Here is a 26,697-nt window from a genome sequence, read left to right as displayed (position 1 = left end):
TTGGGTACTTTACTGTCGAAAATACGGAGAGTCTGTATCGAAATTGGTAAAATATAAATCTTTTTACATTACTGAAGTTTAACGTGTGTTTGGCGCTGTCAAAGTTCCAGCAATATATCACACCTGGGCACCCCATGAATGGTCCACGTGGTTTTAAATCAAGTCTAGATAATCAAACCATTGGTTAAAAGCATGGGCAATTGGGCTGTATGTTATACAATGAAATAGATAACCTCTCGATCCTCATTAGTCGACTCTGTTAACAAGCATACTGGGTAACACTTGCAGTCAACCCTGTACCGATCTTGGAGTCAACCCTGTACCGATCTTGGAGTCAACCCTGTACCGATCTTGGAGTCAACCCTGTACCGATCTTGAAGTCTGTACTGTGCTTGTGTGCTAAGCTTATGGTTAGAGAAACATCTGGTGGTGGTGATTCCGAGGCGAAAGCTATGATGGCCCATGGGTCCTCGATATATGATAATAGATTGGCGAACACAATACACTGGGTATTCGAGTCGGCAAAGCAAACATTGTTCTAGGGTTTATTAGGGCAAAACTACAAGAAGTAAAGAGATAATGCATTTCTAACTTTATGACCGACACACAAAATGAACACAAACAATGTGGACATGTGAATGTGATTCGAAAACCTAATCAATCGGCGCCACTTTGATGATGTTCCCCGAAGACTTTGGCTTCTCTCTGGAGGCCATCTTCATGACAAGGAGCCAGCATATGTTCCCCAGGAACTCCACCACCTCCACAAGGGTGATCACCGAGCAGCCTACGAATAGTCCCGCCTGGCCTCCGATGTCCGACAACAAGTTCTCAAACTGGAAGCACAAATAAAGCATCACAGAATACCTTACGCATACTGTAACCTGGCGGTGTGTATCGTACCGTGTCTCAACTGTTGAATATCTCGAGCTAGAGCAAAACAAGTGAATCAAATTTCCAATAGGGCTTTATCATTAAGTAAGATTTACCAATATCGCTTTTTAATACAGGAATCATGTCTAAATATCTTTGAAATAACGAGTTGATGTGATGATCTGCATTATGTGTCACGTGACTCACGGCGTATGCCTCCTTCTCTGTGATCTTCTCGTACTGGAGAGTTTCGAAGAAGACCTGCACCTGCAGAAGGTTCCTGCTGTAAGTCAAACACAGTGGGATACATTAAGCAAGGTATGACGGGATCTACAAGACCTCCTGCTGTAAGTCGAACACAGTGGGATACATTAAGCAAGGTATGACGGGATCTACAAGACCTCCTGCTGTAAGTCGAACACAGTTGGATACATTAAGCAAGGTATGACGGGATCTACAAGACCTCCTGCTGTAAGTCGAACACAGTGGGATACATTAAGCAAGGTATGACGGGATCTACAAGGCTTCCTGCTGTAAGTCGAACACAGTTGGATACATTAAGCAAGGTATGACGGGATCTACAAGACCTCCTGCTGTAAGTCGAACACAGTTGGATACATTAAGCAAGGTATGACGGGATCTACAAGGCTTCCTGCTGTAAGTCGAACACAGTGGGATACATTAAGCAAGGTATGACGGGATCTACAAGGCTTCCTGCTGTAAGTCGAACACAGTGGGATACATTAAGCAAGGTATGACGGGATCTACAAGACCTCCTGCTGTAAGTCGAACACAGTGGGATACATTAAGCAAGGTATGACGGGATCTACAAGACCTCCTGCTGTAAGTCGAACACAGTGGGATACATTAAGCAAGGTATGACGGGATCTAGAAGGCATCTTGCTGTAAGTCGAACACAGTTGGATACATTCAGCAGGGTATGACGGGAACAAAATAATTAAGCAAAATATTTATGCAAATACCAACCACATACAAGTATAGCTCTGACGCCCACAAAATGCTTATACGTCACTGACTCTGTTTGAAAAAAAAGTATTCTGCTCTTTGACTCTCAAAGAAAAGAGTGTAGCCCTGAGTTACGGCGTTCGCTCGCCACGCTTGACACCCGTGTTCGATGCCATCTACTGATTAAAGTTCTTTCCTTCATTGAAGCTCCACTGCCTTACCCAACATGTCTTGTGTGGATGTACTAGTAGTGTGAGACGGATGCAGCAGCGTGAGACGCAGTCATGCTGAACACATGCTATCTGATAATACAAACCTGATGTTCTCTTTTGTGCCCAGTATCTCATTCAGCCGATCGGTCCTGTTGGTTATCAGCCTCTGAAGTTCATCCTACGGACAGAAAGGAGTTTATTGAGTTTATTTTGTTAAATGAACACATGGCATACAGGGACCAGAAAAATTCCGCTCTCGGCATTTTCACTTTTGTGACAAAGATTATGTTTGCTAGATGCCATTGGCGAAACGCACATGTGCAATATGTCACAAGGATCTCCATGACAACTGTAGGTCTGCGTCCTGAAGGTCAACAGAGACATGGCGCTGCGACACTGGCATATGTTTATCTGCTTTAATACATTCAAATATCATGATTATGAAAGCTAAGCCATAATGTGGCGTTTTGAAATTATCATGAATATCTTGTAAAAATGTTTTTACCCGACTGGCAAATGAGGGAAAATCAGCAGTAGATATGGTTTGTTGATATACATTCAATCTGAAATACAAGACATAAAATCTGGAAGTTAATGGAAACGGTTATGAAATGGTTTCTAGTTGATAACTTGCAAATTCTTCAAATAAATTGAAAATTGTTCCACAGTACATGAAAGCGACAAAACCCTTTCTACGGCCACAAGAAATATCTGCTAAAATCAGATTCGATTGTACCATTGTACGAGTCTGACTGTATCATGAGCATGTCTTTATGAATCACTACGAAATAATGATGATACCAGGTGTTCGCGAAAAGGTGAGCGTATCCTGCCCAACCAGTGACACCCGTCACAAACACAAGTAAAGGCAAGTCAATTGTTCACCTGAAAAAACACGGTAACATATGGTACAAGTCAAAGTAGGGAATGGCATCGGACATCGTTTTTGTCACTGATGCGTCAAATTTAGAAATGTCCACCACATGTCTACCATAAAAGTTTCACTTTTTCTCAAGCAATATTCCTCCAGCTCCAACCCTTGGTGTTTACATTCCACAATATTTAAGGTACAATCGAGCGTGCTCTTTCTACCAAATTTTTAAAGAGAGTCATGCGACTCTTGCTCAGATGGTGTTTAATCAAAGTTACTACATTCAAGGCACACCGTGATGTAACTGAAACATTGGACATTGTGGCGTCACCAAATATAACCACTCACTCACTCCTTGCTTGTAGTAATACGGTATATGTTATCTTAGAATTGTATAGCATGTTAGAAGAATTGTACTTACTCGCATGGAGGTGGACACTCACATTGCTCGCCAGTCCTGGCATAGTCTTGGTAGACGCTGTTGATGCACCTATCTGATAAAGACACATATATTCAAGACCATGACATCGGTGAAACCTCGTTAATAGGAACCCCATTAACTCATTATAATGTCACAAGATATTTATAACATAGACATGAAACCTATATCATATATATGAAACTAATACTAAAAAGATTAAACTATTATCATATGTAAATGAGACTGAAAACATTATTAATGAAACTAATAACATATTACGTATGAAACTGACAACTAATAACATATTGTTGAGACTGAACACATAGGTGAAACTGATAACATATGTGAAACTAAAAACATATTGTTGAGACTGAACACATAGGTGAAACTGATAACATATGTGAAAGTAATAACATATTGTTGAGACTGAACACATATATATGAAACTGAAAACATATGTGAAAGTAATTACATGTTGTCGAGACTGAACTCGTTAATGTGGCACTGATTAGGTTATAAATGAAACTGATAACATAAAATGCCGGGCAAAAAAAGTATACTCTTAAAAATAGGATTTGAAAACACGTTATAAAGAAGTAAAAAATATCTATTAACAAGAATGTCGGGAACACAATCTTAAATAGAAATACGCCCATTTACTAGACAAAGGTTACATTACGAGGAAATCTATATAATTATACACTGGCATAGACATGATCGTGTACAGGTAGGCTGGTCGGAATAGGGACAGGTAGGCTGGTCGGAGTGGAGACAGGTAGGCTTGTCGGAGTGGAGACAGGTAGGCTGGTCGGAATAGGGACAGGTAGGCTGGTCGGAGTGGGGACAGGTAGGCTAGTCGGAGTGGGGACAGGTAGGCTAGTCGGAGTGGGGACAGGTAGGCTGGTCGGAATAGGGACAGGTAGGCTGGTCGGAGTGGGGACAGGTAGGCTGGTTGGAGTGGGGACGGGTAGGCTGGTCGGAATAGGGACAGGTAGGCTGGTCGGATGTGGGGACAAGTAGGCTGGTCGGAGTGGAGACAGGTAGGCTGGTCGGAGTGGGGACAGGTAGGCTGGTCGGATGTGGGGACAAGTAGGCTGGTCGGAGTTGGGACAAGTAGGCTGGTCGGAGTGGGGACAGGTAGGCTGGTCGGAGTGGGGACAAGTAGGCTGGTCGGAGTGGGGACAAGTAGGCTGGTCGGAGTGAGGACAAGTAGGCTGGTCGGAGTGGGGACAAGTAGGCTGGTCGGAGTGGGGACAAGTAGGCTGGTCGGAGTGGGGACAGGTAGGCTAGTCGGAGTGGGGACAGGTAGGCTAGTCGGAGTGGGGACAGGTAGGCTGGTCGGAGTGGAGACAGGTAGGCTGGTCGGAGTGGGGACAGGTAGGCTGGTCGGAGTGGGGACAGGTAGGCTGGTCGGAGTGGGGACAGGTAGGCTGGTCGGAGTGGGGACAGGTAGGCTGGTCGGAGTGGGGACAGGTAGGCTGGTCGGAGTGGGGACAGGTAGGCTGGTCGGAGTGGGGACAGGTAGGCTGGTCGGAGTGGAGACAGGTAGGCTGGTCGGAGTGGGGACAGGTAGGCAGGTCGGAGTGGGGACAGGTAGGCTGGTCGGAGTGGGGACAGGTAGGCTGGTCGGAGTGGGGACAGGTAGGCTAGTCGGAGTGGGGACAGGTAGGCTAGTCGGAGTGGGGACAGGTAGGCTGGTCGGAGTGGGGACAGGTAGGCTGGTCGGAGTGGAGACAGGTAGGCTGGTCGGAGTGGGGACAGGTAGGCTGGTCCTAGTGGGGACAGGTAGGCTAGTCGGAGTGGAGACAGGTAGGCTGGTCGGAGTGGGGACGGGTAGGCTGGTCGGAGTGGGGACAGGTAGGCTAGTCGGAGTGGAGACAGGTAGGCTGGTCGGAGTGGGGACAAGTAGGCTAGTCGGAATGGGGACAAGTAGGCTAGTCGGAGTGGGGACAGGTAGGCTGGTCGGAGTGGGGACAGGTAGGCTGGTCGGAGTGGGGACAAGTAGGCTGGTCGGAGTGGGGACAGGTAGGCTAGTCGGAGTGGGGACAGGTAGGCTAGTCGGAGTGGAGACAGGTAGGCTGGTCGGAGTGGAGACAGGTAGGCTGGTCGGAGTGGGGACAGGTAGGCTGGTTGGAGTGGGGACAGGTAGGCTAGTCGGAGTGGGGACAAGTAGGCTGGTCGGAGTGGGGACAGGTAGGCTAGTCGGAGTGGAGACAGGTAGGCTGGTCGGAGTGGAGACAGGTAGGCTGGTCGGAGTGGGGACAGGTAGGCTGGTCCTAGTGGGGACAGGTAGGCTGGTCGGAGTGGGGACGGGTAGGCTGGTCGGTGTGGGGACAGGTAGGCTGGTCGGAGTGGGGACAAGTAGGCTGGTCGGAGTGGGGACAAGTAGGCTAGTCGGAATGGGGACAAGTAGGCTAGTCGGAGTGGGGACAGGTAGGCTGGTCGGAGTGGGGACAGGTAGGCTGGTCGGAGTGGGGACAGGTAGGCTGGTCGGAGTGGGGACAGGTAGGCTGGTCGGAGTGGGGACAGGTAGGCTGGTCGGAATGGGGACAAGTAGGCTAGTCGGAGTGGAGACAGGTAGGCTGGTCGGAGTGGGGACAAGTAGGCTAGTCGGAATGGGGACAAGTAGGCTAGTCGGAGTGGGGACAGGTAGGCTGGTCGGAGTGGGGACGGGTAGGCTGGTCGGAGTGGGGACAGGTAGGCTGGTCGGAGTGGGGACAGGTAGGCTGGTCGGAGTGGGGACGGGTAGGCTGGTCGGAATGGGGACAAGTAGGCTAGTCGGAGTGGAGACAGGTAGGCTGGTCGGAGTGGGGACGGGTAGGCTGGTCGGAATGGGGACAAGTAGGCTAGTCGGAGTGGGGACAGGTAGGCTGGTCGGAGTGGGGACGGGTAGGCTGGTCGGTGTGGGGACAGGTAGGCTGGTCGGAGTGGGGACGGGTAGGCTGGTCGGAATGGGGACAAGTAGGCTAGTCGGAGTGGAGACAGGTAGGCTGGTCGGAGTGGGGACGGGTAGGCTGGTCGGAGTGGGGACAAGTAGGCTAGTCGGAGTGGGGACAGGTAGGCTGGTCGGAGTGGGGAGAGGTAGGCTGGTCGGAGTGGAGACAGGTAGGCTAGTCGGAGTGGGGACGGGGTAGGCTAGTCGGAGTGGGGACGGGTAGGCTGGTCCTAGTGGGGACGGGTAGGTTGGTCGGAGTGGGGACAGGTAGGCTGGTCGGAGTGGTGACGGGTAGGCTGGTCGGAGTGGGGACAAGTAGGCTGGTCGGAGTGGGGACAGGTAGGCTAGTCGGAGTGGGGACAGGTAGGCTGGTCGGAGTGGGGACAGGTAGGCTGGTCGGAGTGGGGACAGGTAGGCTGGTCGGAGTGGGGACAGGTAGGCTAGTCGGAGTGGGGACAGGTAGGCTGGTCGGAGTGGGGACAGGTAGGCTGGTCGGAGTGGGGACAGGTAGGCTAGTCGGAGTGGGGACAGGTAGGCTGGTCGGAGTGGGGACAGGTAGGCTGGTCGGAGTGGGGACGGGTGATCAGGACAATGAGCGCAATGTAATCAGCTCATTGATTTCAGGGAAGGATCAAGTTCCGTCTCTACAACTCACAGTCCTCCTCGTTGTCACATGGTCTGCCGTCGAACGCGTCCGCGTTCGAAAACCGGGTGTCGGTGCAGTTGCAGCCCTTCACGATGGATGTCTGGAGACACGTCTTCCTACATGCCTGTAGACGAGTAGGAAACGAATATTTAAAGACAATTGCTTGTGAAAAACGCAAGATCGTTGTTAGTTTTACTAGAATATGTAACTACAACACTTTTGTGTGTTAATGTTATACATGAAATGGTATAGCTCTACCGCATATCAACCACGGTAGCTTTAGAACAACAACCTGCCAAAGCCGTTGCGGGGAGGGCAAAGGTGCAGATGGTCGCACAGAGTGTCCTAAACCTTGACCTGCTGTGACAGGCCGAAACGTCCTCTGCACTGGCCATCTCTAAAATCGCCTTTCAATGATCGGCGAACTGATCAGTGATGACTAACACTTGTAATAGCCATTAAAAACTTCGGAAATCTCTCCCCTCACGTTTATCGTGTCGGCCATTTTGACGTCTTGGACTTGATGTAAATGTATTACGCCGCGCTGTTATTGTGACTGACTTACTGAGGTAGTTCTTAACAGACCTCTCCCATCTAATGATAATATTATTTGAGTACATTTGTTCACAGAAACTCTAAAGTTTTTCCTGTTGAACATGTTGAGCATACATGTCACCTCTAGGTTTGAGGAACTATTTTATTCCGCGATACAGCTGGTTGTTGTATGGCTGTCAGTGTAAACAAGAAGTCACACGTACTAAGTATAATTGTGTACAGAACAAAGTCTAAGTCTATTGAGATAAAAATAGTGACATGAAACATTATAAGAATAGACTTTCACTTTGTGTGAGTTCATTGGAGTAAGAACCTACATAGAGTGAGGACCAAACATTGTGAGAGCCCTCACTCTATGAAGGTTCATTTAAGGATTGACTGTGTATTTTATCGGTTCATTGATGTATGTATCGGAAAACCGATTTGCAAACTGTATGAATCCGCGTGCGTGAGTGCGTGCGTGCGTGCGTGCGTGCGTGCGTGTGTGTGTGCCTGATTGTACTAGTCCTGACTAATGCCAATTTATAGTGCTAGCCCACCGAGATGATGCCTAACATGAATACCCCACTCAGGCACAGTATACTGACTCCGAGTCGACCAGTCCATGTTCTAACCCCATCATGTCGTGCGCCAGACAGGGAAACAACAAGTACCATCTTTTAACATCTTTGTGTATGACGCGCCTGGGATCGACGCGCATAGGACATGATGTCTCTTTAGTCATACCGACAATCCGTTAAACGCAGACATTTTGTAAGGAGATCCAAATGTCAAAATAACTTGATTTTGTTCTATGGCCGCAAAACCCGTTGGTCATGGTGTGACTCTATTTGCTACTCTATTTACTGGGCTGCATGTACTTACCTCCACAGAGTACTTTCCCTTGTATGCGATCTTCCCTCTTTTGACGCAATTACTGTATGGTAGTCCCTTCTTCTTCACGACTTTCTGATCACACAAACATTGCATCACATAGAGATGTTAGAGACTTAGGAGCATTTATTTGGGATGAAACGAAAGTGGGTAAGTTCACTACAATTTTAAAGTAATAGTTAGAAACGTAAACAATGCAAACTCATATGTCACTGGCAGACGGCATACATACGTTCACTTCAATGTGTTCTGTGTTTATGGTATTATAAACGTAGACCCTGTGTACACACTGTTAATTACGGTTTTACGTTTGTTTGTTTGTTCTTTAACGCCGCACTCAGCAATATTCCAGCTACGGAACGGATGTCGCTGGTGTTGACGGGTAATCTGCCGATCTTGTCGGAGTGTGGTGACCCTAGGACGACCGCTCCGAGGAAGGTCATCTGTGGTCTGTGTAGCATCGTATCGACGCAGGAGACGGTAAATTGTGGTTATGTTAACGTTGAAATGACGGGCAACATCTTGGACAGACTCTCCAACTTCCAAACGTCCGATAGCCTGGTTTCTCTGAATTTGAGTTAGGCGTGGCATTGTTGACCAAGGAGTGGTAGGTCCATGAATCGGCCACATTTTTATACCAACAACAGTTCGTGACAGTTCGTGCATTTTCGATTTCGCGAGAAATGGGTGCATGATACCCACATATTCATTGAAATGGTGCGTTTTGGCGATTTCATTTTTTGTGTTGCGTTTTTACTCGGGGCTTCCAAAATGAAACATCATCAGGCTTCACTACATGCTAAAACTCGTATCAATTTATGGTTCTGTGTTTGTTACCTATTTGCTTAAAACCATTTGCGTTTCTTTTACGTGTGAGTATATATTTCGAAATTATTGTCAGTCTTTAGTAATATTGGTGAAGGTAATTAAATTAGAGTAACGTAAGGCGTCTTTAATTAAAGGCGTCTTTATTATTTAACTTAATGATTTGTTACATAGACATAAATAAACACATTACTTGTTATTGTAAATGATTGCGTGCCTGTATTGCAGTTTGTAGTATGTTTGTAAATGAACTTAATGGTGTTTTATACATACGTTTGTTGATCCATATTGGTTTTTTTGAATATTTTGTCAATTGTATACTTTTAAATTAAAACCCTAGACAGTGTCGCGGGGGTTACATTGACATGCAACTCGCAATAGCTACGGGTAGTGCTACGATCGAGCCCACAAATTCCAGCCTAGTTCGGCAAGGGTGGAAACTGGACTTTTATAGTCAGTTAACGCCCTTGCCTCGAGAAGATGGTAAACCCTCGTCACCTGCACGGTTTACTTGCTACAGCTGTAGAGACGGTTTTGTGTTGATTCCACATAGGTACCAAGAAGTGTTTTTTTTTTGGAAGAGGTGATCTAATTGAGTGAGTATGTTTGATTTAATGCCGCTTTGGACAATGTTTCGGCCACATCACGGCATATCAGGTTGATGAGGGAGGAAAACCTGAAATAAAGCAGGTCGTAGACGTTTACCACTTTGTGGAAGCCCACGAGCATTTGTATGGTGCTGACAAGCCTAGAAACATAATAAGGGCGAACCGGGATTCAAACCAAATGATGGCTTTCTGGTACGCCTAAGGGACGCAACTCTGCATAGAGGACTTCGGCGCCTAAGACCACTGGGCCACCTTGCCCCGTACACGAGCATGACATATCCTACGTGAACATTAGCTACTATAGCTGAAGACGAGTGTGTTGGAAAATGGGCGAGTTCACAGCAACTCATCCTAGTTGTCCAGAAGAGCCGATTTAAAGGTGTGGTGGTCACAGTGTGTCTTACAGTTAAATAGGTGGCAAGGATCTTTGCCAGCGCAATCAATATTTACAACACTTCCATTCAATATACTGATTGCTTCACTTAGTTTTGCCTTACCCGCCGTAAACGTTCATGAAACGTTAAAGGAGAAGTCTTTCATGAGTCAGTTCATGAACATTTCAAGTCGGAGTTCCGGTGACCTTGACCGCCACGGTACAACGTGTATGTTCGGAACTCCCAAGCAATCAGTACAAACTCGTGCTGTGTGGAGACGGACATTGCCATGCTGAAAAACAGCGCCTGGTGCTTGAATAGTCGGAACAACGTGAGGACGTAAGATGTCACGATAACGCACACCTGTTATGTTGCCCTGAGTATAAACAATATATACTAAACCACAAAAGATACGTCACCCCAAGTAACATTGCATGAAAAGTTGTCATTTAAACATCTGGGTAATTTTTGTCAAAGTTTCAAAAATTGAACATGACCTTGTCCGGAAAAATGCGTTCCCCCATTTCTTGCCCTATAAAAATCCCTCCAGATAAGATAACATTCATTCTTTATTGAATTGCTACCACAAGCCAAGATTGACAAGAAATCAGCGACACCAAACTCTTGGACGATTGCAAGCTGGACAAACCGCCCAGCAAGTAGCCAATGCATTTCAAGTCCACGTAAGGACCATATACAGGCTTCTACAACGGTACCAGACCACCAACACTACAGAAGACCAAGGTGCACCACCCGACGTCAGGATCGTCAGATTTTGCCACAGCATCTTCAAGATCGCTTTTTACTGCTGCGGAAACTGCTCGACAGACCATGGGGACACACCAGCGACACATTAGTGCGGACACGACTGACGAGCAGACACCTCCACTGTCACAGGCCTGACACCACGTCATCGCCGGGACCGTCTTCAGTGGGCAACACAGCACCAGCATCATTTGGCGCCAACAGCAGTAGAGAAGAGTCCTCTTCTCAGAGGAGAGTCGTTACTATATCTGAACAGCAGAAGACAGAGAGAGAGAGAGAGAGAGAGAGAGAGAGAGAGAGAGAGAGAGAGAGAGAGAGAGAGAGAGAGAGAGAGTCTGACACCGCCGTATGGAACGTTATTTGGATGCTTGTGTTGTGAGGAGAGACTCGTGGGGTGGTACGAGCATCATGGTGTGGGGTGGAATTGTTCTTGCACAGAGGGACGGCCCTGTGGTCTTCCAGAACATCGGTCCAGGGAGAGGCATTGGTGTCACAGCAGCTCGGTACATTTATCAACTCTTGAGACCACACGCAATACTTCATTTGGCACGTCGCCGCAACCACGAGTTTCAGCATGATAACGCCCCTGCCGACACTGCAAGAAGAACAAGAGACATCCTCCAGCAGAATGGCATCAGAACCATGCAGTGGCCTGCCTTCAGTCCCGATTTAAATCCCATTGAGCACCTGTGGGACGAGATTCAAAGACGGCTGAATGACGTCCGACCAAGGCCGACAACTGCAGCTGTACTGCGTCAGGCGTTCCTCCTTAGAGTCTGGGCTCAAGTGCCTATGGCTTTCATCCATTCTATGCATCGACGTTTCACGGCAGTCATCAATGCACATGGCGGTTACACGAGTTACTGACTTGTGATACCATTTTCTCAGAGGCTAGTGTTGTGTTTCACTTTAAGAACATTTGACACTTTAATTTCAACCTTGATGATTAGTTTTGCCAAGTTTCATCTTTTTAATATGTCTCAAAGTATGTTTACAGTGTTTGGACAAATAAGGTTTCTCATTTATCTGTCCATGGGGCATGGTGCTCATTCCGTCGCTAACTCACATGAATCCGTTCAAATTTCCTTTGAAGAAAGAAATTAAGTTCGCTTCTCCAACTTTGGGGTAGCCACTGATGTTACTGCCAGTACTGCAGACAATGAGATGCCACCGTATGGCCTTTTTGATCGGATTACGACAGGTCGTGTTCGTTTCATGTTTGTGGGAAGATTTCGCTTCATTCTGTTGGGTTTGTTTCATGTTTTAATGGCAGATACGACAAAACGACGTCATTGCATTTTGAGTTTGCTCGCTTATCTTCAGTGTTGTTTGTCATATTCAGACTCCAATATTCTCTATTGTTCAATAAAACATTGATTACTAGATATAAGGTCATATGAGAAGAACATTTGTGTACAAACCCACAGCGTCAGAAATTATAACAATTTCATTAGAAACCCATTTTGTGGGATGGATATCTGATTTGAAAGCACTATAAAATTCAATACACGGTTTCCTTTGTTGCATGTATGTATCCTCTGGGAGTTTCTGCAAGGATCATTGATAAATAAGTAACATGTTTACATGATTTACCTAGACATATGATTGTGTGACTTGAACCAACGTCATAAGCCACAGTTCCTTCTTTTCTTATATATGCCAAACTAAACAACCATCCCAGGCACATTGATCATGTCATAACAATCGACAGACATCGACAATGTGAAACAGAAGAACGGTTCAATAAATACTTCTAATTAAGCTCCGCAGTCATGCAATCGAGTTGAACAAGCGATCCGTGTAATGAGCTTCATGACTGCCATGTGTATGGAACTATGTCAGGCAGTACGCTAATGTACAGGGATATATTTACACATACTTGTTCCAAATGACAATGTTTACATTTGTGGCGTATTAACACGCTAAGGGAACGACAAATTTGACAGCGAGTCTGGCCAGTACGTCGTGGGTGGCCGGTGGTTGGTGGGTGGGCGTAGGATGTGGGGTGGTTCGTGGGATGATTTTTGTTAAGAATATTTAGAAAGGATATTTTATGTCATTGCTCCAAAACACACAACTGTTTTTCTCTGAAAGGAAGAACCAAAAAGGTTTCTTTATATTAACACATGCTTCTTTATTGCATCCTCCATGTCTAGCGAACAATTGGTTGTCTTATTTATAAACCTGGGGCAGAATTATATTTCCTAACTCCAACTCCCCTCGACCTCCCACACCCCAACCTCATCCTACTAAGAATATCAAAGCGGTTATCCCTAAACCGTGTAGACAAGGCCGTGTTTTAGGGTTCGTTGCAGTTTATGACAAAAAGTCATAACTTTGAGCTTACCATCTGTAGCCCGACGGATGTGACCTTTCCCGGGGAAAGGTCGATCCCGTTGTCTTCCGGAAATGGAAACTGGTACGGCTCATGGACCGTCAGCCTGGCTCCGGCTGTTCTCGACAGAGATCCTATGTACTCGTCTTGCTCGATCACAAGTTCCAGACTCAACCCTACCAACAGAGGACACCTCACTGATACATGCTAGACATAGTAACTGACACGATTATTGAAGTGGACGTGTATTTCTCTGTGCTGGTACTACTTGAGAATAGAACATACTCGATTGTCTTACATTAGCAACTGAAGGCAACAATTAACAGTAAATGTTAACGTCTCTCGTGCATGCGAGTTATTTTGACGGAGAATGCTACTGCAATGTTATTGTACAGTGACATACGTTGGTTTGTAGGCAATTGCAGGTGCCATGTCAAGTCACTCATTATCTTTGGTAACAGCTCGGAGCTGTGGTTTCAGTTTGTGTTGGTTAAAAAGGAGATAGACTTGATTTCTTTGATAAGTTTTTACAGATAAATAAGCATTATTTCGTTGAAGAACCACGTGTATATTACACGTTTAATTAACGACGTAGATTTAATATATGAAATTTGTGGCGTTGAGAAATTGTCCTCTGAGCGTCCTGAAAAATATGTTTTGTGATATTTTTGTATAGTTTTGAAAATGGTGCCCTTAGACGATAGGCACGTGACCTAGGCATAGGGCTGTGACATGGGGTAGTGACATATCATTGTGACATAGGCCTGTGACATTGGGCTGTAACATAGGGTGGTGGCATGGGACTGTAACATAGGGTGGTGACAGAGGCCTGTGACATTAGGCTGTAACATAGGGTGGTGGCATGGGGCTGTAACATAGGACTGTGAAACGGGACTGTGACATGGGATTGTGACTTGGGACTGTGACATTGGGTTGTAACATAGGGCTGTAACATGGGATTGTGACATAGGATTGTAACATGGGACTGTGACATTGGATTATGACATAGGGTGGTGACATAGGGCTGTAACATGGGACTGTGACTTGGGACTGTGACATAGGGTGGTGACATAGGGCTGTAACATGGGACTGTGACATAGGGTTGTAACATAGGGCTGTCACATGGGATTGTGACTTGGGCCAGTGACATGGGATTGTGACATAGGATTGTAACATGGGACTGTGACATGGGATTATGACATAGGGTGGTGACATAGGGCTGTAACATGGGACTGTGACATGGGATTATGACATAGGGTGGTGACATAGGGCTGTAACATGGGACTGTGACATAGGGCTGTAACATAGGGCTGTAACATGGGATTGTAACTTGGGACTGTGACATAAGGTGGTGACATAGGACTGTAACTTGGGACTGTGACATGGAATAAGATATCGCCTACCAAACAACGGTCCTGACTTAAACGAGCGTCTTCCAGTAGCCGTCTTGAATCCATTGAATGTGTAACAGTTCCCGTATAAGTTATTGTAGAACATCGAGAAGTTCCTGGAAAACACAACGTAGGCAGTTTGAAATACGGATGGGTGAAATTATTCTCGATAAAAACATAAACAGTCAACATCTTACATCCTACGTCAGCTGCATGTTCGTTCTCGAACTTATAACCAAAGTTGTACTCCACGTCACAACGACATGACTCTAACTGAAATACTGTTTTTGGCAGCATTCAACTCATAGACTCTTGCTTCAGCAAACTGGAATACGGCTATGACCTGCGCCAATTTGGGCCTTCCTCTTGCATTAACACTTCAATTAACATGAGGCACATTGCTATTAACGTCACGTTTACACAACACAATGAATGTTAACAGTTGGCCAAATATGTCTTTGTAACAGTTAGTACTCATCATTAGCTCTGAACCCCCTGAAAAGCTTAGCATCACTCGATGTGATCACTCTTTTTGTAACTGGTTTCGTTTAGGGTAAGGAAACGATACATAACTTGGTAGAAACAATTATACACATTCGCGGGTTCATACGCGCATCTAGAGTTGCTGCAACTTTTGTTAACGCAGAAAGACATAATAACTAAATAATCATTTGGTGACAAGTTTTCAACTAATTTAAAGTGACAATTGGTTGACACATTTTTGTGTCACGAACTATAAACAAGGTAAATTGATCAAGAGGAAGTAGAATATAAATTTGGAACCCGTAGACAAAGTCGAAAGAACATACCAAATGGGATATGAGTACTCTTAGTACACGTTTGGTAGGAGGTTTGTTTGGTGTTCTCTATCTATGGTGATTCCTTGTTTTCTGGTCCCCTTTTACTATCGTGAGGAAGAATCCATCAACTCTCATCAAACCTTTACAAACAATTAAGCCACACTGACAACAGAGACTCTTGAACTTATATTGGAACCCACTCACTTGGAGCCGCAGGTTTCCCCGTTGATGGAGCACGACTGGAGCATCTCCCGGAGCTGGTGACCCATGGTCAGTCTCGTAGTCATGTTCACCTTGACCAGGGCCATGCTGATCTGGTGGGCTGTGGACGACTGCCCCGTCTCCTTCCCCTCCTGCAGCCACGGCAGCTCGGAGGGCTTAAAGAATGACTCCACTTTCTTCGTCTACACATGCAGACACAAACATTGAGTTTAAGGGATCGTGAGGATATTCAATTTGCTTGTTTGTTGTTTAACGCCGCACTTAGCAATATTTTCCAGCTATGTGACGGCGGTCTGTAAATAACTGAGTCTGGACCAGACAATCCAGTGATTGACATCATGAGCATCGATCCATTATACCAATAGGGGGAATGCTGAACTTTTCTCACTTTTTATTTAAAACGCAATTTAAATGTACAAACGTAGGTGATTTTAAAACAATCTTCTCATTTCTGCGTGAAAAGTAATTGACTGATTTATGGTGGTAAATAATGAGTAAAGCTTTATTTAGGTTTAACTCGGTAAGCACATCTGAGCCGATCCGCTGCTCAGGTCACGATCCGCACGTGCTTCTGCTACCACGAGGGCACTTCCATGCAGGCGACAAAGTAAGACTCGCGAGCAATGGCGTCCAAAGAGAGGGTCGATTTCGAAACCTGTTTGGAAGAGCAATGTTTCAGCGATAGCTCTATCTCGAAATTGCTGGCGGAAGGGTTCGTCGCGCCATGTCAACTTTCAGACTTAACTAAAGACGATATTGCCGAGTTAGGTTTCAAGATGGCACGGCGAAACGTCTTGAGAAAGTGGTTGAAGACATGAAATCCCCTTGTCATAACCAGCAACAACAGCAGCAAGATAACCATGCTACCTCTAAAGACCTATACTGTGCCTTTATTGATTTAAAAGCAGCTTTTGACTCTGTGTCACATAGTGCTCTGATGTACAAACTTTGGACTGGATATATTAAAGGTTCTGTTTTTAGATTACTTAGAAATATGTATGAAAATGTGAAATCATGCGTGTCTCTGAACTCTGGATTTACTAAATTCTTTGACTGTTCATTTGGAGTTAGACAGGGTTGCCAGTTGGCACCATTTGTATTTTCATTCTTTATCAATGACATTGTAGATAGTACAATACCGTTAGTATAGGTACTCTACAGTTATTTATGCTGCTTTTTGAAGGTGACATTGTAGTAATAGATAGTACAGTTATTGGTCTTCAAAGGAGATTAAATAAACTTTCCCAATATTGTGATAAATGGCAGCTGCCAATAAATAATGTCAAGAGCAAGGTAAATGTCTTTCGCAAAGGCGGTCGATTAAAGAAATATGAATTATTGTCTCTAAATACATGTCCGCTTGAAATAATTTCAGTGTATAAATATTTAGGTGTACATCTTTCAAACTCTGGTTCATGGTTTAATACACAGAAAACTCTAACACTCCAGGCCAATAAAGTTTTGCAGTCACTAAAAACAAACATTATCGATTTTCATAAGTTACCTTTACATGTTTTGACTCATTTATTTGATATCAAGCTTCTACAAATCTTGTTGTATGGCAGTGAAGTCTGGGGGGGTTCATCCTTCACCTGATATTAATACATTCCGTGACAATTTCTGTAAACAGCTTTTACATTTATGACGGAGTAACCTAATATTGTTGCAAGGGGGGAGATAGGTCGTTATTCACTTAAAGTAAACCAATATATGAAAATTATTAAATATTGGACTAGATTGTTATTTCAAACTGATAATCCTATTTTGAAAAATGTCCATGATTATCAAGTGTCCATGGCGGATAAAGGTATTGAATGTTGGGCTTTTCATGTAAAACAATTATTATCATCATATGGTTTTGGTTCTGTCTGGTGTAATCAAGATGTTTCAAATGTAAATAAGTTTATTGTTTGTTTTAAGCAAAGATGTATAGATATAGATCAGCAAACTTGGTTAAGTAAATTAAAAACATTTTCAAAACTCACAATGTATTCACAAATTAAACCATGCATTGTATTAGAAAGATATTTAACATCAATACCTGTTAGAGTATATCAATTTGCTCTTAGTTCTTTCCGTTGTTCTAGCCATAACCTAATGCTTGAAGAAGGTAGAAAAAATGGTCTTTCTAGAGATGAACGCTTAAGTCCATTTTGTGTAGTCCGTGTAATTGAAACTGAGTATCATTTCTGCATTGAATGTCAATTTTACTCAGATCTGAGAAATAGTCTTATACCTAGTAAGTACTACCATTCACAACCTTCATTTGATAAATTTTGCACTCTTATGTCTTGCCAAAATGAACATGTTATTAATAAATTAGCTAAATATATTTTTCTTGCTTTTAAGAAACGACAACAGTTTTTTAAATGTATGCAATAATTCAATTGTTTCACTATGTATATTACTTATATTATCTGGCGCCTGCTGTTGTTGTAATCCACTGTATCCATATTGTATAATGGGCCGGTGGCCTCTTTACTGAAATAAACTCACTCACTAAAGACCTAGCGGCAAATTCCGAACTGAACCAACTACTAGAATCTATCGCGTCGGCGTTATTGAATGACATTTTACATACAGACGATAAAGCAAGCAATGGTGTTACCACCACAACTACGGTTAAATCAGGTGAGAAAACATACTTTATACATGACTTTATTACCCGGCCTAAATGTGTAGTCCAAGATAACATAGAGACTTTTGGTTTATCAGATGGTAGTCCCCAAATTGTCATAAAGAGAGGAAATAGCAATTTAAAGCCAGAAGAATGTTCAATGTCACAGTGGATCTCGGCGAACGCAAGAATATTATCTCGACTTCTTGGTGAAGGGCGTTTAGACTCTCGGGGACTGTGTGAATACCTTGAGTACACAGCCTGTATCGGCGACTATTTACAGTCCCACACCGTATCATCTTGAATGACATTTGACCATATTCACAGGAAAACTCAGGCAGAACAAGGAAAACACAGACAGAACAAGGAAACGTTGGTAAGATATAGACTTCCATAGAGTATTCTACTATCTGGAAAAGCGGGACATGTAAAATCAGGCAAACAGAACCCACAGGGAAAGGATACAGTTTGTTTAAATTTCCAAAATCCAGGAGGGTGTAAATTCAGAACTGCAAATATATGCACGTGTGTATTCAGTGCCACGGCCCCCACCCCCAGTTTCAGCATAACGATTCCCATCAGCGGTCGGGAAACTATCAGAGCCATCTCCCCTAGGTCTACAGCCCAACCCCCTTAGTGAGCGTATTCATGGGTGGGACAGGGAACTTCAGGGAGACTTAGATAGAAAATTCATTTTAGGGGGCATTAAACATAGCTTCAGGGTTATAGATAGAAATGTTCAGTTTAAAGAAGTGTATTGTAAAAAATCGAAATCGGCTCTTACTCTTGAAACTCGCGATAAAGTTGAAAGTCGATTGAAGTGTGAGATTTCACAAGAAAACTTTATTATAACACATAAAAAGCCAACGATCGTCAGCAGTCTGGCAGCTATCCCAAAAGGCAACTCTGATGTGAGCGGTGTACATGACTGTAGTAGACCCAACGGGTCATCAGTGAATGACTACGTCACTAAGAACTCTGTTGTGTACGGCACCATAGATAAGGCGACAGCCATGTTACCACCAGGGTGTTAGGAGGCGAAACTGGTTTTAAAGAACGCGTACAGAAGCGTACCCGTCCATCCAGATTGCTATCCCGCGCTAGGGCTTCATTGGGAATTCTACCGGGATGATCATGTGAGCTGTGTGTTTGTGTCGGAGCCCCGAGATCTTCCAACGCATATCGTCTAGTATTTCGCGTATGATGAAACAGTTTCAAATTACAGTCAACAACGGTTATAACGAACACGCTTATAACGAACTGACGGATATAACGAACTTACTTTTTGGTCCCGACTAGTTGCTGTTGTTATACTGTATATATGCTTATAACGAACTACGGTTATAACGAACTAAAATAAGTAGTCCCTTTGAGTTCGTTATAACCGTACTTTACTGTATACCTATTGGGGGAGTGCTGAACTTTTCTCACTTTTTGTTTAAAACACAATCTAACGGTACAAACGTAGATGATTTTAAAAAAATCCTCTGGTTTCTGCGTGAAAAGTAATTGTTTGATTTATGACCCTATTTAGGAGTTTAATTGGACCATCACGCCGTCAGCAGGTGGTGCGTCATGGCAATAACTTTCAAATAAATCAGGTTAAAATCTAAAATTAACATATACTTTTCAAAAGAAGTCGATGAACAACCGAATATGTAATATGTCTGTGGTCAGTCATGGTTGACTGTATTGCAAAACATAGTCTTATAAGTGTGTGTGTTCTGTAACTTGTTTTGAGTAGTATATGATGCTACAGTGGGAATGACATAATACTGTTGTCCGCAAATATTCTTTTTGACATTTGATTTATGATCAACTTGTTTTGTGTCTCTTGTCTTGTGCAAATCTACAAGTGTATGTACTTGCATATAGTTGATTGATAAACACCGCTGTGTGTGAGTGAGTGAGTATGGTTTTACGCCACTTTTATCAATATTCCAGCAATATCACGGCGGGGAGCACCAGAAATGCTTTAACCACTAGGTTACCTCACCGCTCCCATCGCTGTTACAATGGTGTCATCACGGTTGATATGTGGACTTCGGGAAACAACACATATGGAGACACGTCCTAATTAGTGTGGCCACATATGGAACGTTGACAACAATTTGAAGTGTATTACAATGATTATCTATAGCATATGTTAAATCAGCTCTCATTTTAATCTTTTATGTATGTTTCGATAGTTTTCGTATAGTTTTCTATACGTGCACGATTGCGTGTGTTGTATGTATGATTGCATTTAGGTGGCTCCTGGGGGATTCCAGGTAGCTCCTGGGGGATTCTTAGTAGCTCTTGAGGGATTCCTAGTAGCTCCTGGGGTATCCCTGGTAGCTCCTGGGGGATTCCAGGTAGCTCCTGGAGGATTCCTAGTAGCTCCTGGGGGATTCCAGGTAGCTCCTGGGGGATTCCTAGTAGGTCCTGGGGGATTCCTAGTAGCTCCTGGGGGATTCCAGATAGCTCCTGGGGGATTCCTAGTAGCTCTTGAGGGATTCCTAGTAGCTCCTGGGGTATCCCTGGTAGCTCCTGGTGGATTTCTGGTAGATCCTGAGGGATTCCTAGCAGCTCCTTGGGGATTCCTAGTAGCTCCTTGTGGATTCCTAAGAGCTCCTTTGGGATTCCTAGTAGCTCCTTGGTGATTCATAAGAGCTCCTTGGGGATTCCTAGTAGCTCCCGTCGGATTCCTAGTAGCTGCTGAGGGATTCCTAGTAGCTCCTGGGGTATTCCTGGTAGCTCCTGGCGGATTTCTGGTAGACCCTGAGGGATTCCTAGCAGCTACTTGGGGATGCCTAGTAGCTCCTTGGGGATACCTATTAGCCGCTGAGGGATTCCTAGCAGCACCTGGGGGATTCCTGGTAGACCCTGAAGATTCATAGCAGCTCCGAAGGGATTCAAGTTGCTCCGGAGGGATCCCTAGTAGCCCCTGGGAGATTCCTAGTAGCTTCTGAGGGATTCCTAGTAGCTCCTGGGGATTCCTAGTTGTTCATGGGGATTCCTAGTAGCTCCTTGGGATTCCTAGTAGCTCCTTGGGGATTCCTAGTAGCTGCTGGGGAATTCCTGGTAGCTCCCAGGGGATTCCTGGTAGCTCCGAAGGGATTCCTAGTAGCTTATGAGGGATTCCTAGTAGCTCCGAAGGGATCCCTAGTAGTTCCTGGGGGGATTCCTAGTAGCTACTGCAGGATTCCTAGTAGCTGCTGAGGGATTCCTAGTAGCTCCTGGGGGATTCCTAGTAGCTGCTGAGTAATTCCTGGTAGCTCCTGGCGGATTCCTGGTAGCTCCTTGGGGATCCCTGGCTGCTCCTTGGGGATTCCTAGTAACTCCGAAGGGATCCCTAGTAGTTCCTGGGGGGATTCCTAGTAGCTGCTGAGGAATTCCTGGTAGCTCCTGGCGGATTCCTGGTAGCTCCTTGGGGATCCCTGGTTGCTCCTGGGCGATTCCTAGTAGCTGCTGAGGGATTCCTAGTGGCTCCGAAGGGATCCCTATTAGTTCTAAGGGGATTCCTAGTAGCTGCTGCAGGATTCCTAGTAGCTGCTGAGGGCTTCCTAGTAGCTGCTGAGGGATTCCTAGTAGCTCCTGGGGGATTCCTAGTAGCTGCTGAGGGCTTCCTAGTAGCTCCTGGGGGATTCCTACTAGCTCCCGAAGGATTTCTAGTAGTTCCTGAGGGATTCCTAGTAGCTCCGAAGGCATCCCTAGTAGCTCCTGGTAACCCTAAAGCTGATATAACAACTCTGATGTATCTTGTATACAGCTCCAACTGCTCACTTTGCAAGGACTGGGCATTTGCTGTGATGTTATGTATGACCACGACGGCAGCCGATATGACATAAATAATAACTAATCGTCAAGATTAAATATTTAATAACATACTCTTCTGGCACAACCCTTAATGGTGGGATGTTGCTCATGATATCAATCACTGGTTTGTCTGGTCCACACAAGTTTACAAGCTTTCGTGATGTAGTGCTTACTGCTTGCTTAATCGTATATATTTTGTTTTATATCTAAATATCTTCATAACATTTAACAAGTGTCACTATTATAAAGGGAACAATGTGAAATATTGATCGTATTGCTTGTATTACAATCTAAATGATACTCACGTTATAGAGATCAGGTTCTTGGTCACCGCTGTAATCGCCGCTGTTGTCGCCGCTGAGGTCGCCGCTGTAGTTGTCGTTGTAGTCGTCGTTGTAGTCGTTATAAGTACCACTGCCGCTCCCATCACCATCACCACTTCCGGAACCACTCCCACTCCCATCACCACTTCCGGAACCACTCCCATCACCACTTCCGGAACCACTTCCACTTCCGGAACCGCTCCCGCTCCCATCACCACTTCCGGAACCGCTCCCGCTCCCATTACCACTTCCGGAACCACTTCCACTTCCGGAACCGCTCCCGCTCCCAGAACCACTCCCGGAACCGCTCCCACTCCCATCACCACTTCCGGAACCGCTCCCGCTACCATCACCACTTCCGCTCCCGCTCCCATCACCACTTCCACTTCCGGAACCACTCCCGCTCCATTCTCCACTTCCGGAACCACTGCCGCCCCAATCACCACTTCCACTTCCGTAAATCTCGCCATTATTTAACGCCTCCTCCGATTTGTTCACAATTCCCTCCAACTCCGAGCCTCCTTCAGAAAGTTTTGATAGTTTTACGATATTCTTGTTGCATATGGTAACAGCAGGGAACTCTAAGGGAGCATGGAGCACCTATTAACGGTAAAACACTGTGACTAGTATTTGAAATACGTGTATGCTTTAAATGTGAATCTCTACTTATAGCCCAACCGAACCAAATGTTGATAATATTCATCCTAATATAGTCCGATTTATATGATAAACTTGCCTTATCGAATGACTGCGAAACACAATTTCGAAATTTGTCCTTTTGCTTGTTTGTTTGCTGTTCAAACAACCGAAATATACCGGCTAGAATTGGTCTCCAGCAACCTTTGCTGGTCGTAAGATTGACTTAATGTATCGGCTGGTCAGATTCGGTGATTGTGTGTCGGCGTGAATCGTTGCACACAATATCAATCACTGGATTTTCTGGTAGAGACTCAATTTTTATATACAGACCGCCTCAATATAACTGGAATAATGCTGAACGAGGCATTAAACAACGACAACAAACAAAACAAAACAAAACACTAGAAACATAAGCATCGTTTCGTAAGAAAAGTAAATAAATTCGACCAATCTAGTTTGTGGTTGTCCTATATAAACGGACTCCCAGAAAAAAAGTACACCAAGAAGAATTTTGTCTGATTACTTTATAAAGTAAACCATAGACATCAAAATACACCCTAATGTATTCGATGAAATAAAGCGTTTTGAATGAAAAACGTGCATTTTGCGAAAACGTCGTCTACACTCGTAGAACGAAATGTGAGTGCACAAATGATATGCCTTGTTCAACAGCAATCCAGAGAGAGCGAAAGACGTCGGTCTGGCGAAGGAGGGAGCCACGCATATCCAAATGGTAAGAACATTCGGTTGCACCCGTGTTGACATAACCAGGTAACGACATAACGACAGACAACAGACGAGGAGAGGAAGCCCCCCCCCCCCCCCCCCCCCCCCCCCCCCAAGTGACCACGCCCATTGAAAACCGTTATATCCACGGACTTCATCTCCGAAACCGCCTCATCCACGCGACCGCAACGTCATCGACGGCACTCGGACATCGTGTCAGTTAACACAGAGTGCCACGGCGATTCTTATAACATACCCGAGCAGGCCAGGCGAGTTCGGTGTTAGCAGGTTTGAGACTGTGGACGAGTTCTGTTCTCTCATGAGAGAGCCGGATGAATATCCGGGTTAGAATAGGTCTTCAGCAACCCATGCTTGCCGTAACGGGATCGGATGGTCAGGCTCGCCGACGTGGTTGATGCATGTCATCGTAACCCAATTGCATGGATCGATGGTCATGATGTCAGTCACTGTAGTGGCTGGTCCGACTCGAATATTTACAGACCGCCGTCATATAGCTGGAATATTGCTGAGTGCGGCGTTAAACAAAATACAAACCAAACATATGAGAGCAGGTATTCCCTGTTTCAAGCTGATGGTCGGCAGCATGTGTACAGACGTCGGCATCATGTGTACATACGTCGAGGGAAACGCCTATCGCCGAAGTTGAGCCATTTGGGACGGTGGTGTCCAGGTGTGGGAAGGAATCTGAACCCGAGACCTGAACCCGAGACCTGAACCCGAGACTTGAACCCGAGACCTGAACACGAGACTTAAACCCGAGACCTGAAAACGAGACCTGAACACGAGACTTAAACACGAGGATGGTTATCATTCAAAGCAGCATGGTTGCACAGAAGTATCGGTATGATGTTTTGCAACCCGCTGTGCTGCCAATCGTCCAACATCAGCCACGCGGTATAGTCTTCCAGGAAGATAACATTAGACATTATGCAAGGATGACATGGGACTTCCTCCACAACACGAACGTTAATGTTTTGCCATGGCCTGTGTGATCCCTGGCATGAACCCTATCGAACATTTGTGGGATCTACTGACAGGCACGCCTGAAGGCGACCAGCGACCAGTCTTGGCGTACTTTCTCTTTGACGTCAGTTTATGTTATCATGAAGCAGAATATTTTGAAAACATACATTTGTTCAACCTATTTATCTTGATCAAGATTTGATAATATTTCTATACTCAACAACAAAAGTTCCTGTGACACCAATATTTTAGTGTATTTTTCAAAGAAGTAAAGTTTGGTTTTCAATATTGTAGTACATGTATGGAATCAAGTCACAAAACCGCATCTGCTACAGAAAAGCATGCATTCCATGCAAAAGTTGACTTTTATGGAAGCCCCATGCATTTCACTACCCAAGAATGGGTATAAAAACATGTGCCTAAACAGGATTCCATATGCATTGTTTAGCATCGTGCTGACAACAATCACTCAGAAACACAACAAAACTACGCAATTATTCAACATTACGAAATGCCACACTTGTCCGAAAATGAGCGTCTGCGAACCATTGGTATGCTTGAAGCAAGATCGAACGTAATGTTGCAAGACAATTCAACGTCCATAGAAACTCCATTTGGTGTTTATGGCAACGTTGGCAACAGGCGAATGCAGTCAGAGACCATCCTCGGAGTGGCAGGCCACGCGTAACCAATAATCGACAAGACAACTGGATTCGAACAACACACCTACGAAATCGTTTCCAGCCAGCAACAGTGACTGCAAGAAGCATCCCTGGCCTTCGACGAATATCTTCACAAACCGTACGTCGTCGACTAAGATGTGCACCGCTACGAGATCATCGGCCCTGTTGTTCTACCGTTTTTGTGTCGTCATGGCTCAGGATTTACCTTTCAACATCACAACGCCCGGCCTCATATTGCTCGACTTGTTCAGGATTCACTTCACAAAACAACGTGAATATCACCCCCTGGCCGGCTCGCTCCCCTGATCTCTCACAAATCGAGCATATGTGGGATGAGATGGATCGGCGCCTTCGACGTCAACCACGTGTTCCACAGGGAACTCCAGGAAGTCCGAAACATGCTCCAGCAGATATGGACAGATATCCCACAGGACTTCGTGCGACGCCTGGTCCATTCCATGAGACGAAGATGTGTTGCTTGCATCGCAAACAGAGTCGGACACACACGCTATTGATTTGTGAATTGACATTTTGGCATGTTCATGTTTTTTGTAATGAAATCACGCTTTTTCTGAAGTCAGTTTGGCAAATTAAACCATTTGAACACTTACAGGAGTCTTTTATCTGTTGCAAACCGAAATTGTTTCAGATTTGGTAAAAAACATATCTTTGCATTAAATCTTATTCAGTGTCACAGGAACTTTTGTTTTTCAGTATATAACCATTGACAAAAGTGTCGGGAAATTTAAAGGCATCGGTACCTCCCTGCACTTACCTCTATCACTGTGTTGACGGGGTATGAGTAATATCTGCTGAACAACGCTTGTATCTGAATACCACATAGCACGGCACAGGTTAGAAACACAGCTGTATAGAAAAGTTTCTTGATGATGTTACTTGATATAGCGATGCGATGGACGCCGTGCCCCGACCAGTTTTCCGAGAAGTGCGTCGCCTCATCCTTTAAGGTGTCCTTCATGATGACCAGTTCCCAGATGCTTGACGACACCGCTGTTTTTTGATGTTCCAGACAGGTTCATCCAATGATGACATCGAAATTTAATATATTTGTTTTCTATACGCTATTTATATTCTATATTTCAGGGCCGGAACTCCAGAGTCTCGACACGGGTCAGTCGGAATCACAACACCTGAATGCACCTTCGTGACACCAACAAAATCCCGGTGTTATCAAGAGGTATCAAATCCAAGAAGTACAAATAGGATGACCACTGGTCAAGACCTTCATCAGCGC

General features: G+C 44.9%; 2 protein-coding genes across 2 annotated transcripts; both read right to left on the bottom strand.

Moving 5' to 3' along the window:
* Positions 1 to 26,697, bottom strand: LOC139470236 (epithelial sodium channel subunit beta-like). Its single transcript, XM_071252563.1, has 12 exons — positions 26,218 to 26,697; positions 22,393 to 23,010; positions 15,655 to 15,854; positions 14,663 to 14,766; positions 13,272 to 13,435; positions 8,344 to 8,427; positions 6,934 to 7,048; positions 3,344 to 3,416; positions 2,557 to 2,614; positions 2,156 to 2,229; positions 1,081 to 1,156; positions 1 to 836 (listed from the first exon to the last, which is right to left on the bottom strand). Exons 1-12 carry the CDS (start codon positions 26,419 to 26,421, stop codon positions 654 to 656), a joined length of 1,953 nt encoding a protein of 650 aa, XP_071108664.1. The 5' UTR covers positions 26,422 to 26,697; the 3' UTR covers positions 1 to 653.
* LOC139474577 (proteoglycan 4-like) lies at positions 4,220 to 6,893 on the bottom strand. Its single transcript, XM_071257648.1, has 2 exons — positions 6,890 to 6,893; positions 4,220 to 6,429 (listed from the first exon to the last, which is right to left on the bottom strand). Exons 1-2 carry the CDS (start codon positions 6,891 to 6,893, stop codon positions 4,220 to 4,222), a joined length of 2,214 nt encoding a protein of 737 aa, XP_071113749.1.

Source organism: Haliotis cracherodii, unplaced genomic scaffold (assembly GCF_022045235.1).
Source record: "Haliotis cracherodii isolate W230 unplaced genomic scaffold, xgHalCrac1.p SCAF_1, whole genome shotgun sequence".
NCBI lineage: Eukaryota > Metazoa > Mollusca > Gastropoda > Lepetellida > Haliotidae > Haliotis > Haliotis cracherodii.
The sequence above is the reverse complement of the archived record's forward strand: the minus strand, read 5'-3'. Positions and strand labels throughout refer to the sequence as shown.